Source organism: Drosophila innubila (assembly GCF_004354385.1).
Source record: "Drosophila innubila isolate TH190305 chromosome 2L unlocalized genomic scaffold, UK_Dinn_1.0 5_B_2L, whole genome shotgun sequence".
NCBI lineage: Eukaryota > Metazoa > Arthropoda > Insecta > Diptera > Drosophilidae > Drosophila > Drosophila innubila.
Genome location: NW_022995373.1, coordinates 4,199,895 through 4,225,742, shown reverse-complemented (window position 1 = coordinate 4,225,742; position 25,848 = coordinate 4,199,895). Strand labels below are relative to the sequence as shown.

Genomic DNA, 25,848 nt, shown 5'->3' with positions numbered 1-25,848 from the left:
TTGGAAAGGTGTGTTTGAGGGCTTTTATGCGTACCTTTAAACTGTTTTTCTTAAGTACTCAGGTAATATTTTGCAGGTGAAATTTTATTAAATTTGAGTATGTAGTAGAACGTAAAATTTTGCGTTTTTTGGTATATCAAACATAAATTTTGGCTGAGGGGTTTGGAAGATACTACCAGTTAACTGAATATCTACATATCTCTATCGGCCGAAAATAACGTTTTAGTACGAAAAACTTTTTGGTTTTATGAGATATCTCAACCAAACTAATACAATATGCATTTAACTTGGTTTTATATATCCTAACTAAAGCTGGTTCAAATTAGACCACTATATCATATAGCTGTCTTAGGATCGATTGGGTCAAAATTAGGTTTTAGTATGAAAAACTTTTTTTTATGAGATATTTTAATTAATCCGACAGTAGAGTATGGTCGTAGTTTTTTTTTTGAGATATGAAAGAAATTTAACAACTAAATTTATATATTTTACTATCTGCTTGCAATAATGATAAAGTTCCAATATTAAAAGCAATTGCTCCTACAACCTCTAATTATCTATCTAATTAATAAAAAAAAAAAAAAACAGGAAATTCGCATTCGGCACTGCGCAAAAAGTAGTTTTTATGTACAAAGAAGCTCACCCTTATTGCGCACTGTGCCAATTTTCGTTTTTTTTTTATTAGTTTATATATTTATTTAACATTTTTAAATTAAACTGAATTTTGTTCGTCACAAAATTGGATATCAGAAATTTTGGGGCTAGAAATTGCTTTCGTCACTAGAGGTTTTTTTTGTTGGATAAAATATTGCAATAAAATAAAAAATATTCGGCTTTTTCTTGAACTGTCGAGCGAAGTTCAAACTCTATATCAGATGCCTCTGTAGATAAGTAAAACTAAAGAAAAATAAATAATGCTAATAGGTTTTCCACACATACATATGCATTTCGAAGACTGTATGCAATTGATTTATTTATAATTTATAAGTCTTGCAAATTGTAATTCTACATAAATATTATCAAGAATGTTTGTACTTGTCAAACAACTTAAGTATGCACAACTAAATACATTGTTGTCATGTCTACAATTACAATTCATCATGACCATTGTCTTCAGTCTCTTGCTTAGACTCAATATTGTCCTCGTCGTCATCATCCTCGTCCTCATCGTCCTTTTCAGAATTTTTCTTAGATTCCTCTTCATCCTTTTTCCTTTGGACTTCATCCTGCAATTCCTTCATTTTCTTTTCTCCAGATTGTGTATTTTTCACTTCAGCGGCCACCTTCGATGCCAGCTCAATGTCATCGGTGATGAGGACATTATCGAATATCGTTCCAGACTTCACTTGCCACAAATCGAAGCCCAATGTGCAAATTTCGTTGCGAAGATATAAGTTATCGTCGGCACTGTATTCGGGGTTATCGATTTCTGGATGCTCCCAAGCGCCCTTATAATTAGGGTTGTCCAATTGCTTGGGTTGCCACTCTCCTTTGTACTCAGGGTTATCAACCATTGGGGGTTCCCACTCACCATCCATCTCATCATCCCAATCTTCGGGCTTGGTAGCATCTGGGTCTGGAATGTGCTCTGGCTTGTCCCAATCCTCTGGTTTCTTATCATCAGGGTCGGGAATTGTGGCCTTATAAAGAATTAAATGTTATTCACTGTCAATTTTATAAATCAATTAAATTAAATATAACCACCTTATCGTCCCAATCTTCGGGCTTCTTGGCATTTGGATCCTTAATCTTCTTGGGTGCCAAGAAATCCCAATCATCTTCAAGATTTCCCGACTCGACTTTCTCATTGTCAATCAAGACTTCATATGTGTTGTCTGGCTTAACAATCAGAGTGTAGAAATGTGTGTACACGTCATCCTTGCACCTAATATCCTTGTTAATCAAGTGATTCTTTCCCTTGTAGCTAAGTATAACATGGACCTTCTTAGTACCGGGTCCACAGATATCGGGGCCGAACATGATCTCGTAGGGTGACTCCCCGTGCATATCGGTTTGCTCCAGCGAGCAATCGAACAGTTTCACGTAGCCACCTCCGCAATCGATATTTTGCTCGTGCTTCACTGAGAACTGGACGACCAATGGCTTGGCCTTATTTGAGAATCCATCGAATTTCTTGGACAGCGCGTAAAACCGAGCGTCCTGGGATGTCTGAATGCCTATGGAAAATAATTCAATTACATATGTATTAGAATATATTAATAAAGAAAAACCTAAAAACTAGCTAGCTAGTTACTTTCACTTATTCCTTAATTTATGTGTGTATGTATGTATGTACTCACCTTTGTCTACTTCAGCATCGTTATAGAAAGAGCCCGCGGAGTGGACGAACTTGCCGAACTCCTTGCCAGGGTGCTTACTGTAGATCCATTCCTCCTTCCAGTTATCTGCATATGGGGATAAACAGCGTTCGAATAAATAACAAAGAATAACAAGTGTACAAGAAAGGTCACAAATTACCGTTGTCGAATTTTTCCTCGAAAAATACTTCGGCATTCAGATATCCTATCGTCAACAGTAAAACGACTGCTTTAAGATACATGATGCACACGTGTTACTTCGCCAAATGCTTGCACCGAACTTATTCCACTCACTGAACAATTCATACAGTTTGGACGAAATGCCGGCTAGGTATACAAGTAATAAGTAAACTCAACCAGCTGCAAAAGTGAGATGACTCTATTTACTTTGAAATATCGGTGGAACGATTTGATTGGACATATGTGGACCAATCACAATTGACTACGTAGCTGGCAGTGTTGAAAAGTAGGATTGCATTGCATAGCATTCGATAAACACAGTTCAATTCGATATTTAATAAATAAAACTGGTATGCTGACACAGCCGATATTATTCACTAGCAAAAACATAAAAGACATGAAGTCACAATTTTATTGCGACCGAGGCTGCCACAATTATTAAACAAACATTTTGAATTTTTAACTTCCAAAATCCATTCAGATTGATATCACATCACATAAAATAACAAAATAAAATTGAAACTCTGGATCTGTCATAGCTTGAAATTATGAATTCCAACTGTAATACTATTCATGATATTATATAAAAGATACCGAAATGTCTGAGCTCTAATTTTCACACCTATTATCTTCGTTATTGGTATACTTGGTACAATTAATAAATTAAAATAAATTTAATGCCCTTTTGTTATATTCAAAAAAAAAAAAAACAATTTAATTTAATTTTATTATTTTAACATTTAAAAGCAACCATTGTTCATTTTCTAGGGCCTAGACAACGGCTTTTGTGTGCTTTTGGGTTGTAAAAAATATGTTAAACATACCTGTATAAAAGAATGGGTCAATTTGTATGGAGTAAATAAAATGATTTTATTTTAATAGCTCTATTTTGATTTTAGATCGATGGTTTACTGTGCAAATCTTTTAAGAACTCGTCGTAGATTAAGATTTTGACAACCGTTTTGTCGACAAAAAAAAATGGCCCCACTCTACTGAATAAACTTTTTTTAAAGATCAGTCTAGTCTCCCAAATAATTTTAATTTACACTAATTTAACTTCGAATTTATATTACTCACAAGAATGTATGTTCTACATATCTCTAAAAGCAACCCAATAGTTGACGATTCTGTTATGCAGAAAAGGGTTTATTTCGATTATATTAAGGTATATTTGAATAAATTTTTTTTTGTGTAAATAGTTGATGGCTTGAACAGTTTTTGCATAGAATGATACATATGACGGTCAAATTATAATATTTTATAAAAGAAAATGTTATTTTCTCTTGTAAAAAATTGTTTTTTGTTCTGAAAATTTCATTCAAAAATTCATGGTTTATCAAGTTCATTAAACTTCGTTTACGTGAGACGTTTTAACAAAGTTAAAAAAAAAACATAAAATAAAGAAATATAACTATTTTTAAATTTTTTTCCAATGGAAAAAATGCAAATATAATGGCCGATAGTTTCGTTAGAAATGAAAATACATATATGGCATTATGGTATATGAGGTAGTGGGCGAAAAATGTCTAGAGATTTGTGGTGATATTTTTACATCGCTCTCCATACTGAAATCATAATAACTTGTAAAACACCACTTTTGGCTAAATAATGTTATCGAAATAATCTGCCTCAGTGCAGATTTTATTAAGAGTTTTAGCATGATTACATTTCCCCCAATTTCTGGTCACACCAAAGATTTTGTATGGAGCAGCTGTGAACAGCTGAACGTCGAAACATATGTAAAATCAAATCTGAATGTTTATTAAATAACCTAATTGTTCAGAAAAAGTAAACATTGAACAAAGTCGTGAGTAAGAAGCATGTTCTACAAAAAGAATAAAAATATACAATTGGCGCGCGTTTACTTCCTAAAAAAGATAGCTGTAAAAAGTTATAAATAAGCTAATTTTGTATGGAAACTTTAAAATTAATTAAAAAAAAAAACTTGTTGAGCCCCGGATAATTTACTTTATCTATAAATTCATGATAAATCGCCCTCTACTTGAGATTTTTTGTTTTTTTTTTAGACTTTCGGCGTCAAACACACATTTACTATATATTTAGGCATGAAATACATTGTGTACTTAATTTTCAAATATTATAAGTAATATTTATATAGATTTTTTTAATTTAACGTTCGCCAGAGCTCACTCTTTCCATAAGATACACATGGGCTCCGACAACCGAGTACGTTCGACTGTAGCCTTTCCCACTAGTTATGTATACATATGTATGTGAACCAGATCTCTTCGGGAAACTGTAGCGTTTTTACTTGACAATATTTCCTTTAAGGGGATTCCTGAAACTGATTCAGATATCATTTTGATTTGCTTTATGCAAATCTGAATCAGTTTTAGGAACGACCTTATCTGAACAATGATTTGACTTTGATTACGAGTTTTAAAATATTGCGGGAAAACACAAATTGACAAATAAAAGTGTGAAAACTAGTTTTCTTAAATTTTTTATTAATAGTTTACTTGCAGAATATTATAAATTAAATGATACTATTTGTTAATAATGCTCAAGCTGAAATTTTATACATTATCCGCTCCTTTTCGTCTTTTTAACTTATTTTTGTGCTTTGGCTTAAACTTTCACAGGCCTTTCCTAGCTGTCATATCCATCTGGGACATTCATCTGTGGTATTTATTCTGCATTAAATATATAGCTATTTAATTCTCAATTCTTGAAATGAAGCAAACTTTCAGCATTCTCCATATTAAAATCATTACAAATTGTAAACAACGACAAGATTGGCCAAATAATGTTATTGAAATGAAACGTCTCACAAGCTATCGATATTTAATCAAAACGATTCGATTTGTAATTTCAGCACGAGGAAAGATAGCTTTTATAAATACAGTGGAGGCACGAACATCAGTGCTGCCATATCATCCTTTTTCCGGACACATTTGTCCCCTTTTAAAATGGATTTGCCTGAATTTTTCTGAAACATCCCCTATCCGGAAATCTGTTCTTTTTTAATTTCTGTTATACTTTCAAATATTTGCCCAAAATATTTATTTAATATTAAAAAAAATAAAGTGAGTTGACTCGATTTATGTGTAAGCGAATCAAAAAAAGTTTGCGCATATTTCGGGAATCGTAATGTATAGGGCTGTTTGCAATGTTAACGATTGCATTAACGCCTTCTACAAATCTTCGTTGCCAATTAAGCTATTTTTTTAAAGCTGTCTTTAAGAGGTCACCAAGTTTTTTAAACTATTGTAAAACACTTAAATCATTTATTTTCTTTGTTTTGGGTGCTTAATCTTTGTGTTTTTTTTTTGTAATATAGATTATTTATATAATTATATAATTTTAATATTTTTAACGGCCAAAAATTGACAAAATCGCGACAAAACAAGCAATAACACAATAACTTATTCATGATCATATTTATGTCTACCTAAAAACTATGAAAAAGCTAAAAATTTGAGAATTGTCCTGATTTTCTATTTCTTTTTTTATTTTTAAATATTTGTCCTTTTTTCGGAGTCTGTCTATCCTGTTTTTCTTATCGAATTATGGCAGCACTGACGAACATGTCTATGGCGAATCACAAATAAGAATCATTTTGATAACATATCTGTGAAAAGTGCATGGAAAAGTGTGACCATACACGTTTTAAGTGAATGGTCAAGTCAAGTTTTAGGTAATTATTTTTTTGATAATAAGGCGAGTACTTGGAAAAAGTTTGTCTTCGCTAGCGAAAAACTCCCAATCATTTACTGAGGCCTAGAGAAAGCCAGTGTTGCTAATGCAACACACAAAAATAAACGAAATTGGAATGGTAACGCTGTTGCGTCAGTTGCGCGCTTTGTTTAAATTAAAAGAACGCACAGCTGATTAGAACACATTGAGGTGGCATGGGGAATGGAAAATGTAGGATATTCAATGTTTAGTAACTCAATATATATATATTTTAAGATTTCTTTATTTTTCAAGTATAAATAAAAATGGTTTACCCATTTAGGGCAGTAATGGGCACGTTTATCGAATAGTTCTCGGTTGTTCACAAAGACTCGAGCCGAATGCGAGGTCGGTTGGTGCTACGAACGTACGATTTGAATCAGTGCTCTTCTTGCCTTCAACGAAAGCGCAGCCCGGTCGTTCGATGGCACAATATAATGTTGAACTGCACTCTGAGTAAAAAATTATTTCCTATGACAACCCAATTAATGCCTCTTAACTTAAAATCGAAATAGTGTCCAACTCTGTGCTCGCACATTAAAATTGGAGTTTGCATTAAAAATTTAAAGCAAATAAATCATTTTTTTTTCAAATATAGCTTTTCAACTTTGTCTCGCAGTGTATACTTATTGCTTTTTAAGCCAAGCGCGCGCATAAACTCCCCGTTCGTCTTTCTGGCTGCTACTGATTTCGCTGTGCTCGTTGCGCTCGGGTTTGCGTGGGTATTGGTAAATCGAACAGCTAACTTGCACGCGTGCGAGGCTGTGCCCATCAGTGATTTTGGGTCCACAGATGGTTTCAGTTGTCTATTCTTTCCTAGTTAAATAAGTCCAAATATATTTGGTTTGTTTTTAAATGAATGGCGGTTTTTTTTTTTTTTTTGTCAGATAGTGTAAGATTGAAAATTTCATTCTTTTTACAGGCAGCCCACCTCGTTTGTGTTCCACAAACAGAAATAATTAGCCAATTCCTGAGAGGGATTTTTAATTTTCTGGAGACAGAACTTAAATTCAAAATCTTTTGATTAAAAGCGATGTATTTGTGATACATTTTTTTAAAAAAGATACACTATTATAAAAATATTATTTAATTTACTAGAATCGAATGCGAAGTTAATAGATCTTTTTAAGACTTATTGACAGATTTCGTATGTTATTAGTGGGATTCCTGAAACAGATTCGGATTTGTTTTCGATTTGGCTTAAGAAAGTCTGAATCAGTTTCAGGAACGACCCTTTTGCACACTGTTTTGATTTTGATTTCGAGAATTTAAAAAAGTGACTCGTAAACACAAATTGACAAATAAAAGTGTGTAATCTGTTTTTCTAAGCCTGTTTTATTAAAATTTATTCTCTTTATTTTGTTTGCAGAATAGTATAATTAGAATATAACTATTTGTTTATAATGCTTAAGCTGCAACTTTACACGTTAACAGCTCCTTTTTGTCTGCGTCCTTTTAAGATATTATCGTGCATTAGCCTCAATTCTCACAGCCCTTTCTAAGCTGCAAATCCATCTGGGACATCTTTGGTAATAATTCAGCATTAATTATATAGTTATTAAATTATCCGTTCTTGAAATGCAAGAAACTTTCAACATACTCCACATTAAAATCACCACAAAATGTAAGCAAACACCAAGTGTGGCCAAATAATGTTATCGAAATGCACGGTCTCACATATTATCGAAATGGAATCATAACGAAATCAGCCTCAGACCTGATTTCGTGAAATCTCTTAGAGTACCACACTTTTCGTATTATTTTTTATTTTGCCTGGAAGCCCTACACATTTTGTATGGTGCAGCTGTAAACAGCTGATCGACGAAACCAAATCTGTAACGAAACCAAATCCGAGTCTGTTTCAGGAATCCCACCATTATTCAATTTTAAATTTTTCAATGAAAATCAACAACACATCGATAAATATACAAATATCGATAACTTTTTGTCTAATGTGTTTTTCCATCACTATTTCACGAATTATCAAAAAACATTGTTTACGGATAGTTTATATTTGTTAATGTCAGTTTACCGGCTTTAGAATGGGAAGAAGAAAATCAAAAAGAAAACCTCCTCCGAAAAGAAAAAACATCGAGCCTTTGGATCAACAATTCAACTGTCCTTTCTGTAATCATGAAAAGTCGTGTGAAGTAAAAATGTAAATAGCATGCATTGAACGTTAATCATAAATTTTAATTCCACTTTTAACCACCACAGGGATAAAGGACGAAACACAGCTAAAATAACATGTCGCGTTTGTCTGGAAGATTTCCAAACTGGAATTAACTTTTTATCAGAACCTATAGACGTATATAATGATTGGGTGGATGCGTGTGAAACGGCGAACTAAATTTTTTTTTTTTATTTAAACGACACATTTTCAGCATATGAATACATTATTTAATATTAAAAATATCTTTTTAATAAGTAAACTACATTTTTTTCATGCTTTAACACATTTACATACATACATACATATTACAATATATCAGAGTTGTGTTACATATGTATGTATGTAAAATGTTCATTTAAAAACATTTTGCGTACATACATACATATGTATGTACAATGCACATGACTGGTATGAAGTGGTATTTTGGCGAAATATAGGGTGTAGTGAAAAGAAATTTATTTTTTTTTTGTATGGAATTGAAGGGTTTATTCTTTAATTCGATCCATGAGTAACAGGGCTTTGCGTATGGATATAGAACGCCAAACTTGAATAATAACTAAATTGGAAAGTTTTTAAGATATGGAGACGGGATTGAAGGAAACAGAGAAGAAGGAGCGCAGGCGTCGCGCATATTGGAGAAATCTATAAAAATTGCAACGAAATGCCCTTTTTATTTAAGTCATATAGGATCGGGTACTACTCCACTTCTTCTCCACCGTTGTAAAGAAGACCAAACATCCTCTTTATATTTGTTTGTGCGTCCACAACAAACAGCTGATAATTATATAATGGCAGTCCAAATAATGAACAGGCCATATATTTTTTTGGTCGACAGAGAAGTATCAGCTGTTGCTTACAGTAATGTAAAACGCCACACTTATCTGGCAACTCTTTTTATTTATGGTTTTTGTATCGCACTAGCGGAACTCAATAGAGATAATTTGTCTTTCGTTTCGCCACTGTTATTTTTATATGGAGTTTATCCCAGCGAATGGAGGAAGTGAGTAACTACCTTGAGGCCAAGGGAATAACTCTGTTGTGTCAGTTGCGCGCTTTGCTTCAATTTTAAACACGCACAACTGACTAGAATACATTGGGGAGACATAGCGAATGTAAAATGTAGAAAATGTTGTATATTTTGTGTTTAGTAACTCAAGAAACACAGAATAAAAAAAATGTGTGGATTTTTCTATTTTATTGAAAATAATAATTAATATAATTAATTAATTTCGTAGTAAGGACTGGCCAACTAAACCGCCGCTGAATTTTTATCTTTCTAATTTCGCCACCGTTTCTTTTTTATATGGATTTGACACCACGCGAACAATATTTTTCTATGCAGGATACTTTGCAGTGTTAGGGCCATAAACACTATTTACACTTTAAGCCTTACTTGCATTTTCGCCTTTATCGAAGAAAAAGACTTCTATTTGTACTATGTTTCTGGAAAGAGGTTGTATACATCTAAATAAAAACATAATGAATAAGCCGAGCATAACATACTTCACTCACTTCTTCTGGGCCTGTATTAATCATCTTAATAAATTTCAGGAATTAATTCAATAATGGGGCAATTAGAAATCTTTTAATCTAGGTGCGAGGTGTCAACTCCATATAAAAAAAAACGGTGTCGAAATTAGATTTTATTTAGCAGCGGTTTAGCTGAGCAGTCCTCAAGCTAGGTATGGACATAAGACAAAAGCTCTGCGCGAAATGTCAAATCAATATAAAAAAAACAGGTTCTAAATTAGTTAGATAAAATTTAGCCAGCGTTTTAGCTGTTGTGTTCGGACAACGGATAACACAGAGTTGCCAGATCAAGAAATTGTTCTTCAACACTGCCAGCTTTTAGCTCGGGACTGCGAAAATATGGAATTGCTCAAACATTTTACACCTGAAAAGCTAAAAATGGCCTTTATTCATTTGAAAACAAAGCAAAGACGTCTAAAGTTTTTTTACCAGGACAAAATTGAAAGAGTATTAGCTAAACTGAAACAATATGTCGGTCCAAATTATATAAATTATTAATTTTTATTAATAAAATAGAAAAATACACACATAACTTTTATGTTGCTGTACATATTCTTCCTACTTAAATAATAACACACTAAATATCCTTAACTTTCGTAATTTTCCATTCCCTATGCCCCCTCAGCTGTGCGTTTTTAAAAAGGTAAACAAAACACAGCTGACGTAAAATTAAAATTTTGGGTTTTTGTTGTATTGATTTGGCAACACTGCTTTCGCTCGAAGACAGATAAATATTGAGCACTTTTCCTTCGCAAATGACAAATCTCATGTCCATACCCAGCTTTAGGGTATGTACTCACTAAAGTTAGTGAGGAGCGAAAACAAAAAGTGATATGCTTGGACGCCTAGCGTCGCATATTAGTGTAACCAACGCAACACCAAAAAGTAACAAAATGTGGAGTGGTCACATTGGGCGTCAACTGTGGTTTGTTTACATTATAAATTGCGCCAAACTTGAAAATTAAGCAAGCCATTTATATTATTTTAGTAATTTCTACTTCTTCATTATTTAAGACAGCAGATACGGTTGATGACTTACTGCTATCGAAACGTTTTCGAAACCGAGTTCAAAAAGTAAAAACGAGTCCATTTCGGTCGGAATTGGGAACAGCAAATAGTAAAACGTTCGTTTTCGTTTCGTTTTTACTTTTTGAAAACGTTCGGGATTCGGAACAGGCCTGAATATTTAGCTGTCGGCGATCGACAGCAGTGTTGCCAATTCAATACACAAAAATAACAAAAATTATGATGGTAGTTCTGTTGCGTCAGTTGTGCTTTGTTTACATTTTTAAAACGACCAACTGATTAGATTACATTGAGGAGGCATAAGGAGTGGAAAATTACGAAAGTGTAGAATATTTAGTGTGTTATAATTCAAGTAGGAAGAATATGCACAGCAACATAAAAGTTATGTGTGTATTTTTCTATTTTATTAATAAAAATTAATAATTTATACAGTTTGGACCGACATATTGTTTCAGTTTTAGCTAATACTCTTTCAATTTTGTCCTGGTTGAAAAACTTTAGACGTCTTTGCTTTGTTTTCAAATGAATAAAGGCTATTTTTAGCTTGTCAGGTGTAAAATGTTTGAGCAATTCCATATTTTCGCAGTCACCCGAGCTAAAAGCTGGCAGTGTTGAAGAACAATTTCTTGATCTGGCAACTCTGTGTTATCCGTTGTCCGAACACAACAGCTAAAACGCTGGCTAAATTTTATCTAACTAATTCAGCAAGTGTTTTTTTTGTTTATATGGATTTGGCATTTAGCGCAGAGCTTTTATCCGATGTCCATACTCAGCTTAAAAGCTGTCTTTGGCTAAATATGTATTTGACAATGACAAACACAATATCTTAACCACAATCCTCGTTAAGGGAGCGCAACAGTTGACATCTTCGACATCGTTTATCGTAGCAAGGCTTCTGGCTCATAGCATTTCATAAAATGTTCCAGCATTTTAAATTATAAAATTGGTAAATCTAAAAATAGTGTATCTAAATTGGCAACACTATATCCAAACCATTTGTTTCGATGGCTTTTATTTTATTAAAGCTGGTACTCATGACAGACAAAACGCTAGGTGTCAAATTGAATGAGCTAGGTACTCATGTCGAAAAATTCTGTTCGACGCATCTAGCTCCATATATTAAAAAACAGGGGCGAAACGCAAGATAAATTATAATGCTTGATTTACGCTGGTGCAATACTCACGCAAATAATCAAAAAAGAGTTAACAGATAAGTCATGATGTTCTTCAAAACCGTACATTCCTGACGATTGTACGTCGTGTTCAATATTTTTAGAGATATATCAACTGTTTGTTGTTTACAGAAAATCAAATAAATATAATTGAAATTGGCTAAATTAATGTGAAAATAGAGTGTTTGGACCCGTTTTAACTGAGGACAAGATAAATTTAATTAGGGAAGGGAAAGTACCTGAGGGAAAGTTCTGAGCAGTGTTGTGCCATTACGCGTAATTTTTGAATGTCTACACATCAGTGACGACAATGCGTAAACAATGTAGACAATCCGTAAACAATGTAAACAATCCGTAAGCAATGTAAAAAATGCATAAACAATGTCTACAATAGTATTCTTCATAGGTTTGGCTACGCTGCTGGTTGATTTTTGCTGTTGTTATATTTTTTTTTTAAATGGCCTGAAACCCTTGCTAAAAAAAATTAAAAACAAAAAGCTAAATGCAATGTGTCACCCAATTGCAATTGTCTATAATATTTTTAATTTATTAATTTACACGTTAGAAAGCTATATCTAATTTGGGTATTCTTAGTTAATATTTCTGTCGCCTTTAATAATGTCGATTGATCCTGTACTTTAAGTTCTTATAGAGCTCGACAATGTGTTTCATTTGCACTATAATTAGGGGTGAAACAGAAAGCAAAACAGCCCGAAAATCTCCTAAAGCTCCAATCACTTCTGTCATTCGAGAAACCGAACTAATTTCAAACCATTAAATACAACTCCATTATGGTGCACCATAATATTATAATGATGAACAATAAAGTTGGGTAATTACCCAACTTTAATTGAAAATAACTCATTTATATTCAACAATTTCATATAACTTTTTTCCCTTGAGTGCGCCAGCTCACTCTTCTCACATTGTCGGCATAGTATACATTGTTGACATTGTTTAGAATTTATAGTTGACACTCAATTGCTTACACATAGACAATCGTGTAATCTACATGGTGTAGTTTACGCGGCACATCACTGGTTCTGAGCAACTGTTTTTCGAGTTTCTTCATGACAGGACTTACAGGACAGATAAATTTGAGGTCGTTAACTACGAAAATGTTATTCTTTTTGTTCGTCCTTGTCAGGATAATCGACAAGACCATTTTTTCGGCTGTTATCATATGGAAACACTGGGGATAACAGGGTACAGGTTTTTTTAATAATACAAATACGAATATTTGCGAAAAAAGTGTAATAAACACAGCTTTATCCAACAGGGGGGCTCCTTTTTGATATATATATATACCAAATTTGGTTTAAATCGGTGCACTTTATCAAAAGATATAGTGCACTGTCATAGGAACGATCGGGGTAAAATTCACCTTAAGTATGGAAAATTTTTTTGTTTTCTGAGATATCTCAACCAAACTCACAGAATATGCACTAAGGCTGGTTTTATACATCGTGAACCAATATTGCTTAAGTCGGCTTACTTTATCATATAGCTGCCATAGGAACAATCATATTTTATGAACAAAACAGAAACGCGATTAAAATGTATTGAAAAAACCTGTACCTGTACTTCCCAGCGTTGCCATATGGTAACACAAAAAAAAAAACCTAAATTTTCCGAAAAAAAGTGTTTTTTTCCGAATTTTATAATTAAAAAGAGCACTCTTTTACCTTTCTAATGATGTATATGCACTGCATAAATGCAAAATGCCGTTTTTTGGCACTGCAGAATATAGTAGGCAAGTTAACGAGCATTTTTTGATTAGCTAGCTTCAAGAGATTGTTTCAATCAACTTTTTATCAGTTATGCTGGGCTTACATAGGGGAGTCATATTTGACAGGCACAGTGGCACGGAGCAATGTGAACACAAATTCTGTGACATAAAATTCAGGTGGCACAAAAAGTGAGTCACTTTCAATGTGAACGCTGGTGTCCTTCCGTGCCTCATATTTTTTGTGCCAAAGGCTGGCACGGATTTGACAGAAAATAGTTTGACAGCTGTTTTCAGTGAAAACAGCTCAAATGAACGCTTTATTCCCGTATCAAGCATATCGAGCAAGTTGTTTTTTTTTTTGGACACTGTAGCACGACTAATTATGGTTCTTGCAATTCTTGTGTTTTAAAATGGATTTGGTGTACATTTTATAGTTTTAGTTTATAGAAACAACCATTATTTGATAAATATGCATTTTGTTTGCCGGACGAAAAAGCGTGCCACTGGTTTTTTTTTATTATTATTTTTGTGTAACTTGCTTATTGCGAACGAACTTGTTTAATTTTAAATTTTTGTGAACTTTCTGAAGCCGTGGCGCTGTGTGAAAAAATGACAAGTGGTGTTCACATTGAAGGCAGCCATTTTGGCTTGGCACAACGCTGTGAAGCACATTTTAAGTGCCGTCAATATGAACACTTTGACTAGTGTCACGGGCTGTCAGAAACTACCGCAGAATATGATGCTGCATCGTGCCCCTATGTAAGCCCATCATTAGAGACAACAATTTACTTCTAGAATATCATATTAAAGTTAGTCTAATGTTCATATGTTGTATAAAAATTAAGTCTTAGTAAATGCCTATTGCTTTTTACCATATGGTAACGCTGAGAATATTCGGGATAAATCAAAAAAACGCACAGCTGATTAAAACACATTGAGGTGGCATGGGGAATGGAAAATGTAGGATATTCAATGTTTAGTAACTCAATATATATATTTTGTGGATTTCTCTATTTTTTCATAAAAATTAAAAAATTTAAATATTTGGGTGCACAGATGGTTTCAGTTGTATCCTATATTGTAGCTTTTTTATTCTTGATGAATAACTTCAAGCATATTTGTTTTGTTTTCAAATTGAATGGCGGCCATTTTTTTCATATGTTGTAAGAAGATTAAAAATTTTATTCTTCTTACAGGCAGCCTAGTGAAAATCAACTGTTTCACAAACAGTGTTGGAAACTAACTAGCCATTAGATCTTATTTTTTGGAATTTTTTTCTGAGGACTGCTAAGCCAATCCGATGCTGAATTTTCTTCTATCTAATTTCGACAACGTTTTTTTTATATGAAGTTGACACCTCGCGAACAACATTTTTCATTTGAGAGTACTCCGCTTTATGAAATGTAAACAAAGCACAGCACACAGCGCCATTGTGACCACTCAACATTTGGTTACTTTTTGGTGTTGCGTTGGTCACACTAAATTTCGATAGTCAGCGCTAAAATATATCAAACTTTTTTTCGTTCCGCCCAAATGTTGGTGAGTAGTTAGCTTAAAATAAAAAGTAGCTTAGTAAGATACAAATTTAGCTGCTGTCTATTAAGCCTGTCCTTAGGACCGATAAAACAGAGTTTCCAGATCAAGGTTGTGCTGCCAGAATCTCCGAAGCAAAAATTGCTAGATTTGGAAAAAAAGTTGCTAAATATTGCTCAAATTATGTTAAAATTGGCAAAAAAAAAAAAAGAAAAATCATTAAAATGTTTGTTTTCAACAAATATATGTATGACTTTAAGTAAAAAAATCGAAATTGAAAATACTTAAATTAAAAAGGAACATGATTTCATATCTTAAATAATTATACTAAAACTAAACTAAAGACTACTTATAATGCAATCTAACTCGTCAGCTTCACTTAAATCAGCGTACTTCTCAATGCGAGTAATTTGTGTCAAGTAAAAAAGTGCTTCTAAATTTTTGGCATTTTAAACCAATCACAAACGACAGCAAAAGATTGCGCAAACACTTTCAAGTCGTTCATATAATCAAACCATTAAGTTAAATACAAGTTCAAATACAATTTGCTAAAGAAAAATTACAAATTGCTGATTTGTGGCTAATAGCATTTTTGACAGCAAAAGAGTTCGCAAACACTTTCAAGTCGTTCATAAATTCAAACCATTAAGTTAAATAAAAGTTCAAAGACAAATTGCTAAAGAAAAAATACAAATTGCTGATTTGTGACTAATAGCATTTTTGAAAAAAAAAAAACGTTGAAAATTATATTTTAAAGTCGCTTGATTTAGCCTCTAAATTGCTAAACTGGCAGCACTGGATCAAGGGGTTATCGTGATCCAACACTGTTGAATTTTCGCTCGGCCGCCTCTAACCTTTCTTTCAATCTTTTTACACCCAACAAATTAAAAAATTACTCCATTCATTTGAAAACAAAGCAAAGATGTCTGAAGTTATTAAAATAGGGCAAAATTGCTACTAGTGAACCAAACTGGGTCAAAATTATATACATATGAAATTTTTATTAAAAAATAAGAAAAATGCACTTATAAAAAGGAATATCTCATATTTTCCTTTGCCTCCTCAACGTAACTTATAGCCTATTTCCACGACAGAACATTTGGCTCATTCGACGCCATTTTCATCATTTGGCCCAAATGTGGACTTCATTTCAGTACAAAATGCGAATGATGATTTTGGCTCATTCATAATGAATGAGCCGATTTTTTTTGTCATTCGACCCTGTGAATTTCAGTATTTTTTTATCGAACACGCGATGTTTATCGATAAACTCTTAAAAAAAAAGCAATTATCACCTTAACCAGCTGTTTTCATCAATAAAATCGGTAGGCATTTAATTTGCGCCAATTATAATATCATAATAAATAATAAAATGTTGTTATTGTCTGCTTTTTATAATTTGTGCACAGAAACCGAACAGCTGCTTTGCTTTATATGTCTTAACAGTTTCACATTTGGTCGTGGAAAGCCAAATATGAGGCACATTCAAATGTGAGCAAATGTGGCAAATGTGAGTGGTCGTGGAAATAGCTTATTAATCAGTTGTGCATACTGAAAAAGTAAACAACGCACAAGTGACGCATCAGAGTTACCATTTAACTTTTCATTATTATTTTTTTTGTGTTGCATTGGCAACACCGACTTTCGCTCGCCACCAGCGAAATATTGAAAATTCGATGGAAAATTATGAACTAATAAGGAACGAAAGTGTCCACACAAAACGTCATACATTGAGCCCATGGGTGAAATTAACTTTTACCTGAAAATAGGACGGTTCTTTGGCGTTTTGTATGGACACTTTCGTTTTATGAAATTAGTTCTCCATATGTTATTTGCTTAGTGGTGTAACCCAATACATTTTACGTTAAATAAAACTATTGCAAATTAAACACTTTATTTAATCGCTCTCGTATCTTTCTATATATTATTTCGCAGTCGTTTCCCTTTCCGCAGATAGAAAACTTAGTCATGGACAATTAACAAAGTATATATATATATTATTAAAATTGTACGGCAATTTATTTTTATATGTTTTTTGTGGTAATATGTAACAGTTGCTTTTCTGCCAAATGCTATGTTTAGGAATATGTCTAATGTGTGTAAAAAATTATATTAATCGGCAACTGCTTATTATCGATAACAAATATAAACATTGATATGTGTCTGTAGATAGCACATAAAAGTTCTCTTCAAAATTAATATTTGTTTGGATTTTTCATCAAGATGGCTTCTGCAGGTTTGTTTTAAACTTATTTTAAATATCAACTTTAAATCGAATAAATATATTATAGTTTGATTCCATTAAATTATGTTAAGTAAGTGCATTAATTTTTTGACGCTTGCCCTCGTGGTTTGTCTTTTCGACACGTAATGTTCGATTTCGCATGGGTATTTGTATGCAGAATGCGTATGTATGTGTTCACATATACATATGTACATACATAACGTAAATTATTATTCATATCTTATTTATGCCAATGTACAATTATATTGCAAAAATATATGTATGTATATTTAAAATTCTATTGTATGCGTATATGTTTATTTATTCATATTTAGGCAAGAAGGGGAAAAAGAATAAAGGAACTGTAATTTCCCTACAATCGTTCCTTTCCAATGGTGATACACCCGTGGGAACTACACAAGTTGCAAAAAAAGTCCGAAATTTTGATGGTGATGACAGTGATGACGGGAGCCACGCGGTTATTTATCAACTACCTACCGCACCAAGAGCCAATCGGATACTTGACGATGATTCGATTCCCCACAAGGCACCTTTCATAGCCTATATTAATAATTTACCATTTGATGCCAGCGAGGATGATATTTACGAATTTTTTGGTTCCATTAATTTAGCTTCATTGAGGTTGCCACGTGAAGATGGTGAAACTGGCCGATCCAGAGGATTTGGCTACGTCGAGTTGGAGAATAGGGAAGACCTAATTCACGTGCTTAGCTTACCGGATCCGTCTATTAAAGGGCGTCGTATTCGCATTGAACTGTCCAATGAAAATGATCAACAAAATCGTCAAAAAGGCAATCGTCGTTTTGAAGGCTTTGGAAATTCTAGTGAAAATCGAGATTCGGGAAATTGGAGGCGGGATAGTCAAAACAATGGAAGTGGTTACGGAGCAGGCGGAGGCGGTGGAGGAGGATATTCCGGAAATTTTGATCGGGATCGCGGATTCAATCGTGACCGAAAACCAATAACAGAAAGGGAAGAAAATAATACTCCTGGTTCATGGCGTACAAATAACCGGCAGCAGTCGACAGACTTTTCGCCTCCCCGAAGGGACCGTGATCAAATGTCTGATAAATACCGTGGCAGAAATAACGATTCCAACATCAGAGATGAGGCTGCAGATTCTGAAGAAAGGCCAAAACTAAATCTAAAACCACGAACACTACCGCTGCCGGAAATAGTTACGAAACCGGATCATGAGCCCGAAAATTATGACAACGAAAGCGAATCAAAATCAAATGCTAAGCCCAGTGGTACACCATCTGTAAATGTATTTGGATCGGCTAAACCTGTAGATACAGCCACCAGAGAGCTAGAGATTGAGGAGCGTTTAGCAGAAGCTCGGCGACAGGAGAAAGTTCGTCATGATGAGGAAGTCATAAATGATAAAATGTCCGAAATCCATGTTGACAAAAATGATAGTGAAAATGCTAATGCTAATGCCACAACTATAAGCTGGCGTCGTACTCAGGATTTGTCAACTGGCGATGATAACAAAGGCTCAGGCGCACAGGGTATATAGACATTTTATTATGTTTCTCTTTCCTTGTATTTCATGGTTCCCCATTTATTTTCGTTTTAGATGAGAGTCGTCGGGATGATCCAGACTATAATAGATTCAATAAACAGCGGGACCGTAATGACAGGTGAAGTATTTAACTTTTGTACAAAATGTTTAATTTAAAACAATTTATTCAATCTTCAACCATTCGACACGATGGCCTCTAGTTTATGTATATCATCAATTGAATTAGTTTATGTAGATCCCAGGTGATGCCGACACCAGTTTAGATACATGACTCATGATCACTGTGAAGTTATATCCGTTATCAGTGGTTTACTGCTTCGATTAAAGTCACATATCGATGTATTCTTGATTAGCGTTTAAATCCGATTTAGACATGTTAATTGTTCATATAACACATAATAATAGAAGATAGTATTTAATTAATAAGTATGTAATAATAACTTTATATTTCATTGTGAGTTAGTTACTGTCGCCTAAATGTGTAAATGTTAAATAATGACTAATTTTCATTTAAATCCATTTCCAGATCTGAAAATGCTAAAACTAAAAACTACCATGAAGGAAAAACTAAGGAGGAAAATAAACATAAAGGAGATTATCGAAACGACCGTCTTCAGGCCAAGAATGCACAGGCTGAACCTGTAAGTAGTCCAATTTATACATGTTATGTATATTTTTAGGGTCTTCTTTTATTTTAATCTCAAAATGTTAATATATACTTTTATGGTATGAAGCATATCGTAAGTTGAACAGTAATTTATCTGAACTAAGATATGTTTAAATGGGTAGAAAATAGGTGATATTCTCATTGTCATTTGGAAATGAAAATAAAACTTACTTAAAACAGTATTGAGTATGATTGCTTGTCCTTGCAGCTTACAAAAATGAGACTAGAGAAAATTCCAATTAAATTATTATTCCAAATTATTCAGTTTTTCGAAATTCTAAATGTTATATTATATATTATCCTAGAGATAGATCGTCGACTTCCTATCACAGAACATTTGCTACTTTAAATTTAAACATTTTAATTTGTGTTACCAATTTGTAAGTAACATATACGAGTCTATTGAATGTACAATTAAAATGCATTGATTACATTTGTTGATTAAATTTTTAGAATTTATGATTAAGCTTGAGTTCCGCGGGGGCCAAATATTTTATTTATTTGTGCTTTCATCCTAGCGCGACAAGCATAAGGCGCTAGTCACAAGTGCAAAATAATGTAAACTTTGAATTTCTTAACATTTAAGCGAGATTACAATTACATTTGAACTTACATACTAACATTTAAAAGTTGTTACAAATACAGTATAGTGAGAGATCCAAAAATTTTTATAAAAACATTAGTTATGTATACTTTTGGAAATAATCTAAGTATAGAATTAAAGCTTTTAAAGCTTCTATTGTAGCATTCACATGTTTTTATTAAAAATTCTACAGAAAAACTTACCGCGGCCAAAAACTTATTCAAGTTACTTTTTCACTGCCTCATAATGACACATCATAATTTTGACATTTTTTCATGCTTTGGCGTCACAAAAATTGTGTGTCACGCTGTTGTGAGCAGGAAAATGAGAGCGTTCAATCTGAATACTTCTAACAACTATGACAGAACAATAATCAAGCTCCGCAAAATGAATAAAAAAAAGTCTTCCACAAGGTGTAGTTGGCTTGCGAATATTCGTGGTCTGTTTTTGAATTATTGGTGCGACACAAATCGTTATTTTTGAATTGGTGTGGAATACTACGCAGCTCTCCATTCAGATTTCCACAAACTTTTCCCACCGAGATAAATTTAATTTATAGACGCAGCAACTGCGCTTTGCCTTGGGCTACTCAGCCTCATCTTATAGCAGTCACAACACAATACTACACACCGTTAGCTCTCCTTCCTGTCGTGAATCCATTTTCACTTTCTCGAAATCCATTCAAATAATTGTATTAAAAAGATGCAAAAGAAACAAATGGTTTATTACTAAACAAGTTTAAATAAATTAATTTAAACTTGAATCAATTCATACAGAAACGTCACGTCGTGTTATAGAACGGCTTTTAAAAATAAGTCAAGATTTGTTTTTTAATTTTAATATAAAAAAAGCATTTTTTAGAATATTACTTTATTATTATATGCATGATTTTACGTAAAATAAGAAGATACTTTTTCAACTAAGCTCACAAAATATCTCAGAGTCACCCACCATTATTATAAATTTAATGTGAAAATGGATGTTTAATTTTTTTTATTAAAAAAGTTACATATGTTATGTTTATTGATTTCTATATTTCTTTTTAGGTTTTGCAGTCTTCCAATAAATATTCTGGACTTGACGATGAATCATCCGAATAAAAATATTTCTATATTTGTAATAAATGATTAAAAGAAAAAAATTAACAGATACATTTTACAAGTAAAAAATAATAAAATCCCATAATTAAATCAAAACAATATTTAAAAGGTTTCTTTGATTTGTCGGCTGATATTCCAAGTTTCACCGTTTTAATACCCTGTGCCCAATAAAAATGGCGCATTAAAAAATGTAATCAGTATTCGCAGCCCTGATCTCGACGGCACGACAATTGACCCTATAACATCACTGCGGACGGCAGTTCGCGCTAGTGACGAAATCAGCACGAAGGGTGGAAAGGCGACTAGCAATACATACAGCTAATTTGGAAAATTTGCTATGACTGTCGGATCAGATCGAGTTATATACCAATCGAAAGGCTTAGTCCTAACTTACAAAATGGCGTACTAAAACTTTTGCTAACTCACCTGGTTCATGACATACGAGGGTGTAAGTGGGAAGGGAAAAATTTCAATGGATGCAGCTAATGGGGCTGTTGAGGACTTTTGGCTAAAATTTTTATTTAAAAAAAAAATTTTTAATTAAAAATACGCGTCGATTGATACCTCGATCACCCAAATCCGATAACTGGTTCAAAAGATAAAAAATTTGAAATTTTTAGTGGACAAAATGAGATGAAAAAATTGTTTGTCTGTTTGCATCAAAGCGCTAAAGAAGCTTAGATGTAATTATGAGGATTAACTCCATTTCGAAAATCTAGATATGTTTGTTCTACAACTTTTTGAAAAAACCTCGGGAAAACGTTAAATCCCGGTAAAATTGAAACCTCAACAGTTTCCAAACCATATATGGAACATACAGGTATCATTGGAAAGGTGTGCTTGAGGGCTTTTAGACATACCTTTAAACTTTTTTTCTAAATTACTCAGTTAACATTTACAGGTGAAATAAAGTCGTTAAGCTTACATTTTGGCGATTTCTGACAAAACGGCTGTAACGATTTTTTATTAAATGTTGAATATGTTGTAGTACGTACAATTATGCGTTTTTTGGTATATGAAACATAAACTTTGGCTGAGGCTACAGATATGTCCTATATATCGTTGGAAAGGTAAATTTGAGGGCTTACTAAAAGTCTAGTTATGAAAGTCTAGATGCGTCAAAATTTCTGAAATCCAATAGTTTAGCTGACTTAGCTAAACTAGCTGTTTTTTCAAATAGTCGTAAAACAAACTATTGCAGATTTTCGAAAAAGAATAAATCCCCATCATTACATTTAAGGTTGTGCAGCTCTTTGATGCAAACATACAAACAAACTGACTTTTCATTTTATTTTAAGAAGCCCACTAAAATTTTCAAATTTAATTATCTTTTGAACTAGTTGTCATATTTGGGTGATAAAGGTATCAGTCGACGCTTATTTTTTTATTTGATAAGAAACTAAAAATAACAAATTTTTCCAAAAGACCCCAACGGCCCCATTAGCTGCGATCATTTAAATTTTGACTCTTTCACTTACATCCCCGTATCTCATGAACCAGGTGAGTTAGAAGAAGAAGTTTCAGTATGAGTTTGGACTAAACCTTTCGATCGGTATATAACTCGATCTGATCAGACAGTCATGGCAAATTTTCCATATTAGCTGTATATATTGCTAGTCGCCTTTCCCACCCTTCGTACTGCTTTCGTCACTACGAGCTGCCGTCAGTAGTGATATAGTGTACCGATTTGAACCAAATTTGTTTAGGATGTATAAGATATCGCACAAAAAAAACCTCTACACGAGGTAAAAGTCTAGTGACGAAAGCAATTTCTAGCCCCAAAATTTCTGATATCCAATTTTGTGACGAACAAAATTCAGTTTAATATAAAAAATGGTTTTTTTTTTAATATTTAATAATTTTAGATTAAACTGATTTTTGTTCGTCATAAAATTGAATGTCAGAAATCTTTTGCTTTCGTGACTAGACTTTTTCCTCGAGTAGAGGTTTTTTTTGTGGGATATCAGAAATTTTTGCAATTGCTTTTGCGGTTGACATTGTAACCTTATCATTAATGCAGGCAGATAGTAAAATATACAAATTTAGTTGTTGAAATTCTTTTATATTTAAAAAAAATTTTTTCTTTAATTATAAAGGAAACTTTGGGGCTCCGCCCCGCTCACGTTGCTACAGTCGAGCATACTCTACTGTCAAAGACCCCTTATTTACTATGAAAAAAAGTTTTTCATACTAAGACTTAATATTGGACCGATCGGTCCTATGACAGCTATATGATATAGTGGTTCAATAAGAACCATCTTTGGTTAGGATCTATAAGTCTAACTTAAATGCATATTCCATTAGTTTGGTTACGATATCTTGTAAAACAAACAAGTTTTTCATACTAAGACTTAATATTGGACCGATCGGTCCCATGACAGCTATATGACATAGTGGTCCGATTTGAGCCAACTTTGGTCATGATATATAAAACCAAGTTAAATGCATATTGTATCAGTTTGGTTGAGATATCTCATAAAAACAAAAAGTTTTTCGTACTAAAACGTGAATTTCGACCGATACAAAAATGTATCCAAAAAGTCGTAAAACAAACATTTCTAGATTTTAGAAGAGGAATAAATCCCCATCATAAAATCTAGTCTCAAAATTTCAAATATATAATAATTATCATCGAGGTATTACACAACGCATATTTTTGATAAGAATTTTTAAAAAATAAAGAAATTTACCAAAAGGTCCCAACGGCCCTATTAGCTGCAATCATTTAAATAACTTTCATATGTATTTTCTGACGAATTCTTCAACTACATGACTGCCAAATGTACCGAGCGGTACGGCGCTGCATTACTCTTAGCTAGCAACTTCCCTAATACCAAGTGGGACAAGCAATCGTTAGGACGTTGTAGATGGGTTTTTCGATAGAGCAAAGGAACTATTGCGAATTTAAAAAAAGGAGATTTTTGTTTTATTATATATTTTTGTTGTTTTTTACTTTGATATTATATATTTATGAATATTGTCTTTTACTTGATATTATGTTTGCTCCCTCTATTTCTTATAACACTATAATCTCCTTTATTAGCTTTTTAAAATCTTCTTTCATTCCTGGGCCAGACAACATTCCTAGTTGCACACCACGGCTTTATTAAGGGTCGGTCCACTATGACCAACTTGCTTGAATTTACCTCCCTGGTAAATGATACATTTTCAGAGAAAAAGCAAACTGATGTCATAAACACTGACTTCAGTAAAGCCTTTGACTCTGTGTACCATGACCTCTTACTTTACAAACTTAATTGCATAGGTTTCCCTCCCGCCTTTGTACGTTGGGTTTCCACCTACTTAAAAGGTAGGACCCAAAAAGTGCTTCTTTGCTCAACCATTTCGAGTTCGGTTCACGTTACTTACTTTCATACACTGATCCCCTTCTTAATAATCGTCTGCACGACGATTTGAACGCTATGCAACTATGGTGCTCGGTCAATAAGTTGCATCTCAATGGTTCAAAGTGTATGTTCATGACAGTTAGTCGTACTGGGCCCTATTTAGGTTCTTATAAGATTGACAATGCCCCTTTGCAACGTATAAAATCTGTAAAGGATCTTGGAGTTTTATTTGATTGCAAATTATGCTTCAATTTGCACATCTCCACTATAATTAATGACGCCAAAGGAGTGCATGGTTTCATTAAACCTTCGTTTACCACCGTACTCCCATAGGCTTCGTCTTATGAATCTTCGGTCTTTAATTAATTGTAGGAAAACTCTTGGTGGTGTTTTTCTTCACAAATTGATTATTGGCGATATCGATTCTAATTCCCTGGTCCTCCTCACCTTTTCGGTCCCCGCAGGTCTTCTAAGAGTTTCAAGCCTTTATTGTTATCTACATGCACAACTGATTACGCTTCACACAGTTCATTTCGTGTTTTATGCACCAACTATATAATAGCCTCATTCACGTTTTCTTCTCAGAACTCTCTCTCCCTTCCCTAAAATCCGCACTTTTCCAATACCTATTGTTAATCCCTGACCTTACTAATACTAATAACTTGATATGTTACTTAATAATAGTCTAACATTCATTCTATTACTATTAACAACTCTAATCTTTATTGGTCTGATTGGGTTTTTCTGGGTTTTCCCCAATCCTTGAAACAAATGTTGGATGATTTATAATTTTAGCTTACCCCAGATCTAACTTAAATTTTTTTCTTTACAGTTCATAATTTATATTTAATTTTATTTGTATTTGTAATCTCCAACATAATTTGTGTACTTGTTAATTTTTTCTTTGCCGACTGCTTTTAGTCGTGCATAAATATAATATAAATATATAATATAAATTATATATTTATGAATATTTTTTTCCCGGATTGGAGCTTCGAATATTTGTTTTTCATTTTTAAATTAA

At 33.2% G+C, this 25,848-nt stretch overlaps 3 protein-coding genes across 4 annotated transcripts; 2 read left to right on the top strand and 1 right to left on the bottom strand.

The window, feature by feature from the left end:
- Positions 1–932: 932 nt before the first annotated feature.
- On the bottom strand, positions 933–2,638 carry LOC117782524 (calreticulin). The gene is made up of 4 exons (XM_034619543.1): positions 2,479–2,638; positions 2,301–2,405; positions 1,705–2,177; positions 933–1,640 (listed from the first exon to the last, which is right to left on the bottom strand). The coding sequence occupies exons 1-4, from the start codon at positions 2,558–2,560 to the stop codon at positions 1,089–1,091; spliced, it is 1,212 nt and encodes a 403-aa protein (XP_034475434.1). The 5' UTR covers positions 2,561–2,638; the 3' UTR covers positions 933–1,088.
- A 5,509-nt stretch (positions 2,639–8,147) lies between these two features.
- Positions 8,148–8,586, top strand: LOC117782525 (transcription elongation factor 1 homolog). Of its 2 annotated transcripts, none has more exons than XM_034619545.1 (2): positions 8,148–8,344; positions 8,412–8,537. In XM_034619545.1, the coding sequence occupies exons 1-2, from the start codon at positions 8,237–8,239 to the stop codon at positions 8,415–8,417; spliced, it is 114 nt and encodes a 37-aa protein (XP_034475436.1). In that variant the 5' UTR covers positions 8,148–8,236; the 3' UTR covers positions 8,418–8,537. The 2 variants fall into 2 exon arrangements, with proteins under 2 accessions (XP_034475436.1, XP_034475435.1); XM_034619544.1 differs by having other exon boundaries at positions 8,160–8,352; positions 8,412–8,586.
- An 8,879-nt stretch (positions 8,587–17,465) lies between these two features.
- LOC117782564 (eukaryotic translation initiation factor 4B) lies at positions 17,466–21,538 on the top strand. The gene is made up of 5 exons (XM_034619588.1): positions 17,466–17,593; positions 17,917–19,113; positions 19,182–19,245; positions 19,654–19,768; positions 21,424–21,538. The coding sequence occupies exons 1-5, from the start codon at positions 17,581–17,583 to the stop codon at positions 21,475–21,477; spliced, it is 1,443 nt and encodes a 480-aa protein (XP_034475479.1). The 5' UTR covers positions 17,466–17,580; the 3' UTR covers positions 21,478–21,538.
- Positions 21,539–25,848: the final 4,310 nt, after the last annotated feature.